At 38.3% G+C, this 14837-nt stretch overlaps 1 protein-coding gene across 1 annotated transcript; it reads right to left on the bottom strand.

Annotated features, from left to right (window-relative positions):
* Window positions 1-88: 88 nt before the first annotated feature.
* Window positions 89-13832, bottom strand: LOC149030335 (P-loop containing nucleoside triphosphate hydrolases superfamily protein). The gene is made up of 6 exons (XM_089142621.1): window positions 13673-13832; window positions 13274-13565; window positions 4348-4648; window positions 2973-3131; window positions 1322-1617; window positions 89-746 (listed from the first exon to the last, which is right to left on the bottom strand). Exons 2-6 carry the CDS (start codon window positions 13466-13468, stop codon window positions 525-527), a joined length of 1173 nt encoding a protein of 390 aa, XP_088998747.1. The 5' UTR covers window positions 13469-13565; window positions 13673-13832; the 3' UTR covers window positions 89-524.
* Between the last annotated feature and the right edge of the window lie 1005 nt (window positions 13833-14837).

The following is a 14837-nucleotide window of genomic DNA, read 5'->3' as shown; positions in this document are numbered from 1 at the left end:
TTTGCCAAGGCAGGAATCTTTCAGTGACAAAAGTTTGCACCAAAACTCCCTCACTATCAAATTTCCTCATCTTTCATAATTGATGTCCTTGCTGAATGAATAAGACCTAATGCACCAGAACGTTGAAAAAATCAACCCAGAAGTTGCTCTGATATACATATTTTTTTTCTTTTTTGGGCTGTCTTGGGACAATTACAAAGGCAACGCCCGTGCCCATATTTCTCACTACCCATTCAATGATTTCTGCAACTCAGATGCAAAAGCAACCGGTCAAGGGCCTGGGTAAAGAAGGGAGAACCCTCCATGCAAATTGCAAATTCTAACCATAACAGGTCCCACGCATGCATTGGCAGTCCATTCCTGAATCATATAAAGGATATCATCAGCTTGTTAGGGTTGATGGTCTAAGCAGTTTGCCTCAACGGCAAAATACAATTCCTTAAAATGATAAAAATGTTGCAATCTTGTAACGCATCTGGCCATAACATCACAGGCTACTTGCTGGCTACAAATGTAGAATCATATTATGTATCTCTTGCATCTGACTGAAGGTTCATAATTTGTGACATCACGAGCTTAGAGAGTTCGCTGATTGCACATTGGACCTGAAAATCATCCTGTTCCCTGCGCGTTGACCATGACGATAATTGTGAACTCAACCTACTGTATTCGCTTGCAGCAACCCTCGTCTTTCTTTTTGTAGCAACAACTTCCATCAGATCTGATTGTGACAGTGGCCTTGGTGTCTATAACAGGCAACCAAAACAGGCTGAGGATCAATTCAAATATTTTTTCAATAAAGGTAGTACTTGCACCAGCACCCATTAGATGGATTCACAATATAAATCTATCATATCTAGAACTTAACAATTTTATTTTTGACAGAATAGCTTGTCAGAAGTAGAGTTTTCTCCCTAATTTCTTAGACGAACCCAAAAAATTAATAACTCAAGCATTAAAGGTGAGCAAAGTCAATAAAATCAGTAACCCGCATCACAAAACCTACAACGATCACAACTATAAAGATACATCAAATGATTGGTATACCTACTAAAAGGCATCAGCCACATTCATTCAAGGCAAACACGGAATACCAAAAAAAGAAACATCAAATAAAAGAAACAATAGTCTACTGACATGAAGAATACAAAGATTCAAGAGCAAGAAGCCACAGCATGGTAAACTTTTAAGGTATAAAAACTGATTGTATTTTCACGGAAATTCCTTGAATGTTTTTCCAAGTTCTGTTGTCCATGCATCTCCAGAGAAAGCTATACCTATTGATAATAAAAAGAGGGATAACCTTGAAATGGTTACTCACATGAGAGGGCCTTCCTTCCTTCTCGGCACGTAGTAGGTCCCTAACAGGGAAGTAAGCTGCTTGCTTGCAAAGTTCAAGAAGATCAGAGCCAGTATACCCCTCACACAAGCTAGCTATTTGATCATAATCAATGTCATCTTCTACCTTCTCTCCTTTCAGAATTACCTTTAATATCTTCACTCTCTCACTGTAGTCAGGTATTCCTATCTCAAAGGCTTGTGGAAGGCGGCGAAGTATTGCTTCATCAAGTTCTGATGGACGGTTGGTTGCAGCCAGGACCATCACCCGAGCATGTTCTGTTACAACAGCAGAATAGCATCATCAAATCTATCACATGAACCATATTCAACCAGATAACAAGTCGATAAATAATTTCTGGGATATGAAGCTGGAGATGAAAAGCCAATAGTCTGGTTTATATAGTTACCACTGTTTCTGCTGTGAGAAACACCAGAAACACTTTTTTGTCTGAGGAAGACTTAAAAAGTGTTTGATAAACTTGTTTTGGAAACTTTTACAGAACAAAAATGGTGTTTCATAAAATGTGCTTCTTAACTGATGTACTCTCTTTCAATTCACATCTTCCTTTACATTATTGCTAGTTTCAAATGGGCTTCTTGTGATAATTGTTTCCTCAGCAAGGAGAGACACTTACTGAGATCTGTCAGGACAGTTTCTGATATTCATATGCACTATGAATCTATGATACAGCATTGGTACCGGAAGTAATTATCAGTACACAGGGCCATTCTTGACTAAAGGTACAAGAGCAATGTCCAACTCGTTCCGAAAAACCATTAGAAAGAAAAATTGAGCCTATTAAGGAATATAAGGAACTGCAGGAATAAAAATGCCATTTGACAAAAATATATAACAGTTGCACATGAATCTATGCCATAGCAAGCACAAAGCCAGGCTCTCCATAATTTAATATAGAAAAACGGAAATATACCATGACAAGTACGAAGTTGGTGCAGAAGTACTACAACTACTCAGCCTTACTGATATGGGTAAGTCACCTAAAGGACTCGTTTAAATGGAAATAAGCCTTCAGTTCGGTTATGTATGCATTGAGCCTCACCTAAAGGACTCGTTTGAATGGAAATAAGCCTTCAGTTGGGTTATGTATGCATTGAGCCTTTGGTTACATGTGTTTTACTAGTAGCAGGCCACTTTAATGGGCTAAAATGTGTATTCAAGTTAGCTATTCAGGTTTATGCTTTTAGTAGCTTACTTTAGGAACAATGTTTGCTAGTAGTTCCCTTCACCAATTTGTTATCAAAACAAAGGCTACTCCAAGCAATAACCATACAGGTTATCAGGAATCCACACAACAATTGATTGATATGGTCAAGGAGTCTTAATTTACAAAGTGAACTCACTAAAGCAACTGCTGACCATACACCTAGATAGTGTCACAAGCTGTTGCTTCACAGTTCCCAGACAAGTTTGAAGGCTAAAATATTCCAGGTTCCCAATCATAACCATCTCAGGGATATGACATTAATATTATGGAAGAAAAGGACAAGTTAATATTCAACAGCAACCAATGAAGTAATACTTCTAAAATAAAATAAAATAAAAAGAGAAAGAAAAAAGAAAAAAGAAAACTCAAAAAATGAATTGTTCAGTTGAGAACAAGCCTACTTACGATCTGTGGAAAAACCATCCCACAAAGCCATGAACTCAGTCTTCATGTTTGTCAATGCTTCATGATCTGAATTACGCCGCTGCCCCAAAAAACTGTCAACCTCATCAATGAATATGATAGCAGGCTGAAGCTTATGGGCCAAACTGAATACAGCAGCTACTGCAAGATTTAAGTAACATATTTATGTATTAGTATAAAGCACACATCCTTGAAGTTGTAGACCAGTCATTTGTTTAACAGCATGTTAGCTTCAAAATAGAATGGCTAGGTTACATAGACAAAGGTCATTTTCCCTGGACATACTGACTATGTTCAGTTTGGAAAACCGATATAGATAATATAATTTGGTGAAATTCTAATTCTTCTTAACTTTTGTCTCAGTCCTACTCGTCGCCCTGAATTTCAAATGATATATTCAAACCCAATGACACTCGTGCCAGTTAAAAGCATACAAATAAAATGAGTGTCCCCGACATCCTGTGTCAAGAGGAAAGACTACAAAGAAAAGGAAAGCAAACTAATCAATAAAGAATATGGAGCAACAGATGGGACTCAAAAGTCAATTAAGATGGTTCATCATGTAATGAAGAGCAACTGATGCACCAGCAAAGAGGCGTGGAACAGAGGAAACTGCAGGTGTAAAGGACATTGGATCCAAAATGACATATGTGCAATGAGTAGTTGGCAAAGGCTTGAGGCTTGGGAATGAACCATAGAGATGGTTCTACCAGAGTAGAAAAGCTAAACATTATTTAAGAGTCCCTAACATCCTAAATGGTATTTAACATCAAGCAACTGTGATTAGGCTTACAGAATCTAAATCTACTTTCAGGTCCCTAAATAGTATTTAACATTACTGAGATGTACTGTTGTAAACCCCACAGCAGCTCTTCTTTTCTTTTTCTTTTTCTTTTTTGGGGGATGGGGGGTTGTTTGGGGTTTGGGTTGGGGGGGGGGGGTTGGGGCGAGTGGACAACAGCAGAGTGTATTCCAGCAGAAGAAAGAGTGATACAGAAATAGGGAACAACATATAGGAAGGCTGAAAGTTTAAACCCAAAAAACATTCAACAGGGACAGCCCAACAGGGCTAGGACCCACATAAACGGCATTCATTGTCACCCTATCCCTGGTTAAATCACTGGGTAAGAAATTAGATAATTATAATTGCCCCCAATTTCTTAGCTATATACTTACATATCATGCCACTGTCTGCATTGGACTTGAAAGATTAATTAGTTAATGCACTACCCCCAAACACCAGCAAAAGCTGAACTATCGAGATGCAAAAACAAATCCCCTAGTATGCAAAATGAAAACAACATATCATCTACTCAGAAAAGATGTCAGCAAAACAGAGTGAAAATGGCAAACTCACCAAGTTTTTGTGCATCACCAAACCATTTGCTCATTAAGTTGGATATCCTCACATTAATAAATACAGCTCCTGACTCCTTTGCTATGGCCTTGGCAAGCATTGTCTTCCCAGTTCCTGGAGGTCCATATAACAGTACCCCTTTCTGTGGACTAAGAAGTTTGCCACGTGCAAACAACTCAGGTCTTCGCAATGGAAGAATTACCAATTCAAATAAAGCTTGCTTGACACTTTCCAAGCCTCCAATATTGTCAAACTCCACATCTATATGGTCAGGATTTATGACATCACAAGCTATTACATCCTGTGGGATTACCAACATGCAATGAAGACAGGGTCAAATAGAAGAGATATAACCATAATACTTTTACTTGTAAACATTTCCTCCTTTTCAAATATTTGGTACCTTTAGTCGTCTTCAACGTAGTTTTCCCATTTCAACAAGAAAATAATGCTAATATGAACATAGCCTTTACTTCGACTGTAATATATATTGCAATGCAGTCACAAATAAAAAATCAATAACTTGATCTACCAATGCAGAAAACCTCATTTGCAAAAATCAAATTGAGAAGACTCAATAAAGCTTTAAGTTCAACGTACACCTCCCCTATTTTCTCAGAAATCATTAGTTCCCATGCTTGAATAGCTTTGTGCATTTTCATAAATCCTATTCTCCAAATAAATGCTACCTTAAAGGCTTAACCTATGCACATAAACCCTAATCCAAATCTATGGCATGGTCAAAATCATCTCCCAGTTCTCCAAACCACATTTTGAGGTTTTTAAGCCATTTGACATTAACTTTATTCCACCATATGCACTTCACTGAGCTTAGCTCTCTATGGTATGATTTATGTCTCTATTCATTTGACCTATTTCTGTTTATACAGTATTTGTTATATAACTTATTGACACTTTTTATTTTTTTTATTTATCATAACTAGAAAAAAATCAAATAGCTCTGTTGTGTGGCCACAAACCATACATTTAGTTTACCCATTCATATGCTAGTTTTTTATGACCTGTGCTGTGTTGGGTCAAAACCAAGGGTAAAAGAAGTAATCTCAACTCTATCTTATACATCCCTCTTGTAGCATGTTGGGTAACTCTAATTATTCGGAAAATAGATCCCCTGTTATTGGAACTTGTCTCCTTCTCTTGACTGCACTTGGACAACTGCAGCTGTAATGAACTGAGTTACTATGTTCATATTTCAGCAAAGCCTCCAAGGGGTGCAATAACTTATCTCCGCATGCTCAATTTCAGTTGATCTTGCAGAATATCAGATTCATCAGTTTGCCATTGTGATTCTATCACTTTCCTAATTCACATTTTTGGATAAGGAAAAAATCTTCCAGTGCACTTTGCACCGACTGATGCTTCCAACTGAAGTATTAGCCCTTGATCCATATGTTTTCAGGATTTATTTTTATTTTTATTGTATTTTATTTTTTGGGGGTTGGGGACACGGGCATCCTAGCACAGGCTACTTGATACAGAATACTCAATCCGTTCCTTCTAATCTATTCAATTATGGAGAGTTGCACCATTGCCATATATAAAAAGAAATAAAAGACTTCCAAAATATACCATAGACAAAACAAGGAAACTTATTCATATAATGCAATTAAGAACAACTGAAAACTAAGAAAATACCCTACTTAGTTGACTCTTGAAAAAACAAACAGACTTAAGACATTATTTCCCCAAATAACATAGATTCCTAAAATCTTATTAGATCCAAAAACTCAAACTGGACCAGAATCTCCACCTTGTCACTGCCCACAAATTCTGTAAAATGAGAGATCCAGCTTACAAAATCAGCATTAAGAAAACACCGGTTTTGGTCATCACAATCTTCTGATGGTCATCAGCCAACAGCATCTCTCCACAGGATATCTGCACCTGGGGTTTCACAGCAAAAATTGGAATATCAATCAATTCTTGAACTTCAAGCCTGATCAGTCTACGTAATTCACTTTGATCGTCACTTTCATTGTCCACATTTTCTACAACATTTGATTTGCCTTCCAAAGATTGTATCATCCTTGACATCTTATCATACAACAACAAGAAGAAGAAGCCTTATCTCAACTAAATGGGATTTGCCCATGGATCCTTGCTATTCAATCAGCTCTATTTGAAGCCATACTAGATATAAGCCCTAAGCCATGCACATCCTTTCTCAACACTTCTCCTAAGGTTAAATAGGTCTGCCTCTAGCTCATCTATTTCCTTCAATTTGGATTAGATCACTGCTCCCTTTGTACAAGGTCATTTAAGGGCCTCCACTGGACGTGGCCATGCCACCTTAATTGACTTTTTCGTAGCTTGTCATTTATCTGAGAAACTCCCAGACCAGCTATAATAAGATCATTTCTTACTTTGTGCTTCCTACTTTTGCCACTCATCTATCTTAGTATCCTCATTTCTATTACACTAAGTTTATCCATATGATGCTTCTTAACAGCCCAACAATACTCTGCACCATACATCATAGCTAGTCGTATAACGATCCTATATAATTTTCCTTTAAGCTTTAAAGGAATACGTCGATCACACAAGACTCCGGACACACCTCTCCATTTCGTCCACCCTATTTTAATTATTTGGGAAACATAATTCTCTATATCACCTTCTTATCATAGAAGACATTATTACTCTCAGGCTTTCAGCTAGTAATTGGAAACCTGTCTCCAAATTGGAAAGTTCAGTCTATAGTTTATGAAACCCATCATAATTGGAAGGAGTAACTCCTACTACCCAACCTCCATGAGGTCAAGTTTGTCTTTGCTGTAAATAAATAAATCTCTAAGGCAATTGGGAAATCAGCAAAAGAAAAGATGAATAAGGTTAAGAATGAAATAAGAAGGTTAAACTAGGAATTAAGGCTAAAATAAGGATAAGTTAGAGCCACGGCACACAACAGGAAAATGGTTAATTAGGAGTCCTATTTAAAACAGAAAGACTCACAACTGCTGCTTTCTCTCTCCTGGCGGACAGCTTCTTCCCTCCCTCTCCAGGTAAGCTTTCTTCTCTCTTTTGCTCGTCTCTTATCTAGAAAAATTCCTCTTTCCTTCCTCTTAAAAGATCTAATCTTTTTTTTCTCCAAAAAGGCTTTGTTTTCTGCCCTGGGAATTTTCCCTTTTCTCCCAAAACCCCATGACTTCTGTGTTTCTGCAGAAATTCTTCTCCCACTGTTTCTTACTTATCTTCTCTTCTCCACCCATTGGCAACTACTGTTTTTGCTCAGCAATTTTCTTCCTTCTTCCTCCATATTTTCTGCTGCACCATATGGTCTGTTCTGGCATAATACCTAAACTTCCACTATAACTACCTTGCTAACTTGCTACCGTTTCATCTTGCTGCTGGTTCTATATTTTGGTAACTAATTCTTCTTTGGTGATTGGTTATATGTTAGTTGGGTTGGGAACTTGGGATTAGATATATTGATTGCATTACAAAGTAGATCACATTATGACTTGCCTGAATTGTTTCTATTTCCTTGAATGTAATGCCCTTACCCCGCATGCCTAGTTTTGTGGATTGGATAATTAAATCTGATTTGTTCTTCCTTAAGCCCTTTAGTTTGATTTCTGCATGTTAGTTATATTTGCCCTTGCTGAATTTTAATTTCGTATACTTCTCTAGGTATGGAAATCAATTGTGTTGTGCAAACCCCCTCCCTTCATGATTTAGGATCCTTTGTCTTGTAGAATACCCTAATCTAGGGCTGTCCTACATCAGGGAAACTTGCAGCAGCCTTGTATGGTGATCTTCTTCAGCAAAGCTTTCATCCCACAGTCCCTACAGCCTGTAAGTAATCATCTGTAGCCCCTTCCCATCTCTCCCCTCATCGCAACCCCTCTATTTTCCCCTCCCCAAGCCTGGGGCCATCCCTTCTCTTCCCTAAGACCCTAATCCTCTAATCTCCCCATCCCCTTCACCAATCCCCTTCTTCTAGGTCAGGAAACCCCCCTCCTATCTAGCAGTCGACAGTCGACACCTACCCTACTCTAAAACCCTAGAATCGAAAATTCCTTTTCTTTCCCCAAACCCTAGTTTCTAGATCTCTCAATCCCCTCCACCAGAATCCCTCACCTTTTACGATTGTCTTCCTCACCCTTCCCCTTGCATCGATCCAAAGTAGCAACCCTAAAATTCGAAATAGTTCTCACACTTGTAAAACCCAAGAAATAGAATCTGAATCTTAAAATAATTAGGTTCAGATTTATTTTCCTTCAATCCTAGGCCTGAAAACCCTAGCCACACCTAGCGCAGGTGAGAAAACCGTAGTTTGCAAGCTGAATTCAATTGACTAATTGATGCAAGTACGAACAATCCCCCTGGCCAAAACCCTGGTTTAGTCCCCAAGGCCCAACCAAGATGGCTAAACCCCTATAGGGGCAGTTTGGTCATTTTCCCTTCTTAGTTATATGAATATTTTAATTGCAGAATTTTTATTTCAATTTTTAGAGCCCAAGTCTATTTTTATTTCTTTGAGTTAGTCAGTTGAGTTCTAGTAATACTTGGAATCTAATTTATATAAAGATTCCTTGTGGGTAATTCAGTCTTTATTTCAAGCTAAGTTCTTCTATTTATGTGGCTTTTATTTGCTTAAGCGTAAGGGGTATCCTAATCTATAAAGGAAACCCTAATGGAGTCTATTTCTATTTCCTAGTTAGAGTCTTAACTCTCTCTTTCTTTATCCAAGGCTATTAAAATACTATTCCCCTCATTGGAAAGGTTAGACTGAATTGAATAAGAAATTAGACTTTTTTGGGAAACAAGTTGTGGCTTTCTTGGAAGAACCACAACGGAATTCAAGGATTCTTTCTTCAAATTCAGCAAACATCTTCAAGTTCCAGCAGCAGTTCTTCATTAACAACGGCTTCTTCAATTAACTCCAGCAACCCCTCCCCCTTTCCCTTCCTCCTACCTCCATCGCAGCTCTCCCCCTTGCCCCATCTTTCTTGCGCAGCCTAGGAAACCCCCTCCCCTCCCTTCACAGCCCCTAAAACCACTTCCCCACCCACCGTACCTCTTAGATCCCCTCCCTCACCCCCTGTGACACCTCTAGATCCCACCCCCACCATCCCCAACCCCAGCGGCACCCCCTCTCCCGTTCTTTCACTGTCAGTCCCCTCTCTTTCCCCTTCTCTGAATGTGGCATGTCTGGAAAAAGAAGAAAGAAGAAGAAAAGGAAGATCCAAGAATCCTCTTCCAAGATCATCCCTAAACCCTCCATACCCAACTGCAGGCTTCCTTTCCCTTCCCATATACTTTTAGGTATCTCAATTCTTACCATGTCAATCCAAATTATCTCTTTCTTCCCATCAAGCCTAGGATAATTTTTAGTCTCCCAAAATCATCCCATGAGATATTGTTAAGACCCTAATATCTCACAGACCTTTCCATAGCTCTTCCCATAGTATTCCCTGTTACCTAAGTTGGCCATTAGAATTTTGGTGATTATTAGCTGGGTCAATTAGAAGATTCTAGGCTAACCCTAAATTCTAGGGGATTATTTCAAAGAATCCTTAACCCAAGGCTTGGGTTACATCACTAATCCTGTAACCAGCCCTCAATTTGAGGCACCTAGGGAGTCAAGACGACCAGGAGTTTGTCGCCTTGGCCCCAGAGATGTGTTGACATCTATGTTTTATCTTTTTGTCACGATGCAATTCAACCCCCACCCTTCTTGGGTTATGTTAAACCCAATATTTTAAAGAAATGCAAATATAAACCATACGAAAGAGTGACTTACTTCCAATGACATTTATGATTTTCTTTTTCAAATGTAACTGCACAGGTAACAACGTGCTACAAAGGTTGAACTGCAACTTGTGTTAATTCAACCATAAAAATGTTTCATGACAGTCCTCTCTCAAACACACACACACACACACACACACAAAATAATGAAGGTTTATTACCTTCCTGTCTATTTCTAAGTTGTCAAATGACAAAGTCAAGCTTACTAAGATGAATATTAGGTTTTGTATTAGTTGCACTTGTGAAGCTACTACAAAAAAGATGCAGTGTAAACCAACATGGGGGTTAAGCAAAGACCTCGGTTGCAACACTGAGTGCAGACACCTTAGCAAGGGACAGTGTCCAGTAGCAGTCAATTTTTTTATAGGAAAGGATTGCATACAAGATAGTTTCTTGCCTTATTTTATTGGAGGCATATCAATTCTGTTTTCTGTAATCAGAAAACCTATTACCAATAATGCTATGTGTAACCAAACTGAGACACTGGATAGATTGGTATATTGATCTTCAACCTTGAGTTTCACAGTAAGATATTGGACACCCCACCCTAACCCAACTCGATATATTTACTTATCAATTCAGAAATCTTTTCAAGAGATCAATTTTCTTTGATCAGCTTGGCATATATATATTTCATTTTTCCTATTTCTATGTACCAAAAGAATATTAAGATAACAATAAATATCATAAACTGAAATTAACTAATTTTTATAATTGGATTAGGGTGATCCAAAACAGACACTAGTATTTATTAGTAGACACTCCCAATGCTTGACAACATTCGTAAGAAATTGCAGCTTTGGAAGAGTAAGCTTCTATCCTTTGTAAGGCGAGTCGTTCTCATCCGTTATGTGCTCTAGTCCTCCTATCTCTATTGGTGCAGAATCTTCTTCATTCCCAAGTCCACCATCCATGCGATGGAATCTTTATTTTGAGCCTTTCTTTGGAAAGGGCAGGAAGCCTCGCGCTTCATCCACCCGGTCAGTTAATCCTCCATCTGTTGCCCTACCTCCAAAGGTGGCTTAGGTATCCGCCGGATCACCGATGTTAACTTGGCCTGCCTTCTCAAACTCATCTAAAATATTGCCTCAAAACATGACTCTATTTGGGTTAAGTGGGTCTATTATTTTCTTCTCCGGTCGGATTCCTTCTAGACTATTTCTATGCCCTCCAATCCTTCATGGGTTTGGAGGAAAATTCTCCGGCTTCGTCCCCGAGCCATCTTGGTTATTTCTACCTCCATCTCTTATGGCTCCTCCACTTCCTTCTGGCTTGACCTATGGCATCTGATGGACATTCTCTTTAACCACTTTAGCCCCCGCACTGTCTATAACATCTGTATCCCCAAATCCACCCCCTTGGCAACCTTCATCTCTAATGGATCTTGGATCCTTGTCCCCCTGCCCATTCTCACACAGGTTTGGAATCTCTCCCTACTCTCTCTAGCTCCCCTTGCGACCTCACCATTTGGCTCCCTTCCCCCACCAAATCCTTCTTCACCTCATTGGCCTAGAACCTTCTTAGATCCCACAACCCTAAACCCCCTGGCCTCCATTGGTTTGGTTCAAAAGCCACATTCCCCGTCACTTCCAAACCTTCTAAAGAGCCCTTAACCTCGCCCTTCCCACCCAATCCTTCCTTATTGGTCGCCACATCTCCGTTAACCACAATTGCATCCTCTGTTGGTCCGGTTTTGAGAACCTTGAGCACTTTTTCTTTTCTTGCCCTTTCTCCAAATCTACCTGGGGAAAAGCCATTACCTCCATTTGGCCCCATTCGAGGCGTTCCTACGGGTTTGGGCAAGATTGGTCTTGGATTTTGAGAAATTTTAAAGGTTCTTCCATCTGCGATTGAATTGGTAAGCTAGTGTATTGTGCCTGTATCCATCACCATTGGTGGGAGCGCAATCTTCAAAGATGAACTCCAAATCTCGATCTATAGACAGGATTTGGAATGCCATCTATTTTGATGTTTCTTCTATATTGTTAGCTATTCCCCACCCCTGTTAATGATACCCCATGGAACATGCTTATTGTTGTCTCCTGGGATCTTAGTTCTTCTTTTCGGTCTTCTTCTTAAAGACCTTGTTCTCTCTTTCTTTTGTTTAATATAATTATTTATTCATCCAAAAAAACTTATTTTTTTGGATAGATTAGAATGGGTAGGCAAAGTTGGGTTAAAACTTGGCTGAGTTTATCCTTTGAAGTTAGCATTTTGGGCAGTAAGGATCTTCACCAACCAGAACCTTCATAAGTAACTAGGTGCATATGTGAAAGAAGAGAAGTGCGCAACATCCATGGGAGAATCAATCAAGAAGACGGGAAGTCTATGGTTTGATGGTTTTAGTATGAAATAACACCATGCACATGAGCCATTATTCACAACAGAAGTCCCATCTGGATCACAGAAACAAAAGGAAGTCAGCAATATTTGAGCCAAGATCAATGGTGATTTGGGGGATCTGGAAAGGTTATTGGACCCTTATTCTCTTTGGAAAATTCAAAAATGTTGAGTTGCTCTTCTGCTGAAGGGCTGGTTGCTCAAAATTTTGGTTCATAAAGTCAAAAAGAGATCTTAAACACCTAGTTACTAAGCCAAGTCTATAAACAAGGTGAACAACACACTATTACATACTTTCTTGAAAGAACTTATTTTTTTTCATTTTTTTTTTGGGTACAAAGGCGCTTTTATATATAGGGGATAGGGATATTACATATGCCCGTTGAACCCACAACCTCTCCACTGAGAAGTTAGGTTCCTAACCATCCTACTACCCCTCCATTGGCATCTTTTCATTTTTTTAATACGAAAACGGTAAGAAGGTTGCTATTCTGAATGTATAGTGGGCAATTTCATACAAAGATTAACTGCACCCTGTAACCCAGTTTCTGTCCATGCAAGCACCATAAAACGAAATCATTCGGACAAAGCAGAAGCCACAGAAGGAAAAGCACGCTAGCGTACGTAACCAATGTTCTTCACGTGTAAGAACCGGCTATTCCCAAAGACGACGTTACTTCGTGCTGAAGTCAATAAATAATTGCTATCTAATAACCTTAGGAAACAGACACCCAACACATAAATTGAATTGAAATGTTGTTAAATGAAAAACAATGAAATCACTCGAACGGCAAATCATGAGAATCCATACCTCGTAAACATTGGTCTGGATAAGAGGGCGACCCAATCGCTTGGCAATTTCTTTCTTCTGTTCAAGAGCCTTTTTACTGGCTGCGCGATTTGGGTCCATATGTCGAAGTCCGGCGAATAAGACCAAGCAGCTCAGAGCCGCACTCGCGGCGTACAAGACCAATTCTTGCAAGAACCTAGTCTCTGTTCCTCCCATGGCTCCGTTTTTCACCCTTTAGGCCTTAATCCTTAATTCTTGTTTCACACCACCTAGAGTCTCAGAGTGAAGAACACGAAGAATGCGCTCCGAAAGCCTACACAGGATTCGAGTTGTAGAAGAAGAAAAACAGAAAAAGGGAAAAAAGAAAGAAACAATTCTTTGTTTATTTGAGCTAAAGACAAACGATATCGCAGCCCTTACCGCTGCACTCTCGTCCCCTCTTCTTCTCTTCTGCACTGTATCTGCAGGCGCGCACCAAAGAGGCGGTTCGCTGGGTTCCAGAGTTAAAAGGCGGTTCTTTCTTCTTCTGCTCTCTGTGTCTTGTTATTTTTTTCCTCTTTCTTTTTTCTCTCTTCTTTTTTTTTTTTTTTTGGGGAGGGTGATGTGGAATTGGTAGCCGACATAAACCACTTCGGAAAAGAAGAAAAAAAAAAATGTAAGCCCCTGTCTAATGGGTGAAGGAGAGGAAAAATAAATAAATAAATAAATGAATTTTGTAACTAAGTGTTAAATGTGGGTTTTTTTTTCCTAAAAATCCTACATATTTTATAGGTTTTGAAAAAAATGAGATGAAAAAATTAGCATGCCACTTCATAAACAAGTTTTTTTAATGAATCAAATTAGAAATTCGGAAAAATTACAATTTATGTGAATTATTAACAACAAGCCTAAGGAATAGGAAAAGTTTCTCCTAAAAACTAGGAAATATTAATTGAAGAAGAAGAAATTAATCAAAATCAAGCATCTAAAAATTAGAATACCGCTCATTCAAAAAAATAATAATAATTATTAACAACAAGCCTAAGGAATGGGAAGAATTTCTCCTAAAAATTAGGAATTATTAATTGAAGCAGAAGAAACTAATCAAAATCAATCAAGCATCGTTTGAATACCGCTTAATAAATGTAATAATGATAAAACATTAACAAAATATTCTTTATTAATATATTAAAAAAATATGTTATTCGAAATTCAAAAAATTTATGGTCATCTACTAGCTATCAACGATTAACCTCAAGATCTAGCAACATGGAGGAATCCAGTCATGCACACCAGAATTTCAACATCTAACAAGGTGAATTTCAACATCTAGCAAGGTGTTGAAATTCTGCATTAGAAGAAAAAAAAATCTAATGACTAATATAAAGACAATTACTAATAATCAAAGTACACTTAATGGTAATATAAATTGATCCTTAAAAACATTAAGCTCATCTAAATTTAACTTTGAAAATATGTTTAAAGTAAATTTTGCATAGTTCATTATACAAAATTAATATTCAAATAGATATCACCACGTGCATTTGCACTTGTAAACTTACTAGTTAAATATATATATATATATATATATATATATATATATATA

The sequence above is a fragment of the Hakea prostrata genome, chromosome 1 (assembly GCF_041222555.1).
Source record: "Hakea prostrata isolate BN-2017 chromosome 1, UWA_Hpros_2, whole genome shotgun sequence".
Classification (NCBI taxonomy): domain Eukaryota; kingdom Viridiplantae; phylum Streptophyta; class Magnoliopsida; order Proteales; family Proteaceae; genus Hakea; species Hakea prostrata.
The sequence above is the reverse complement of the archived record's forward strand: the minus strand, read 5'-3'. Positions and strand labels throughout refer to the sequence as shown.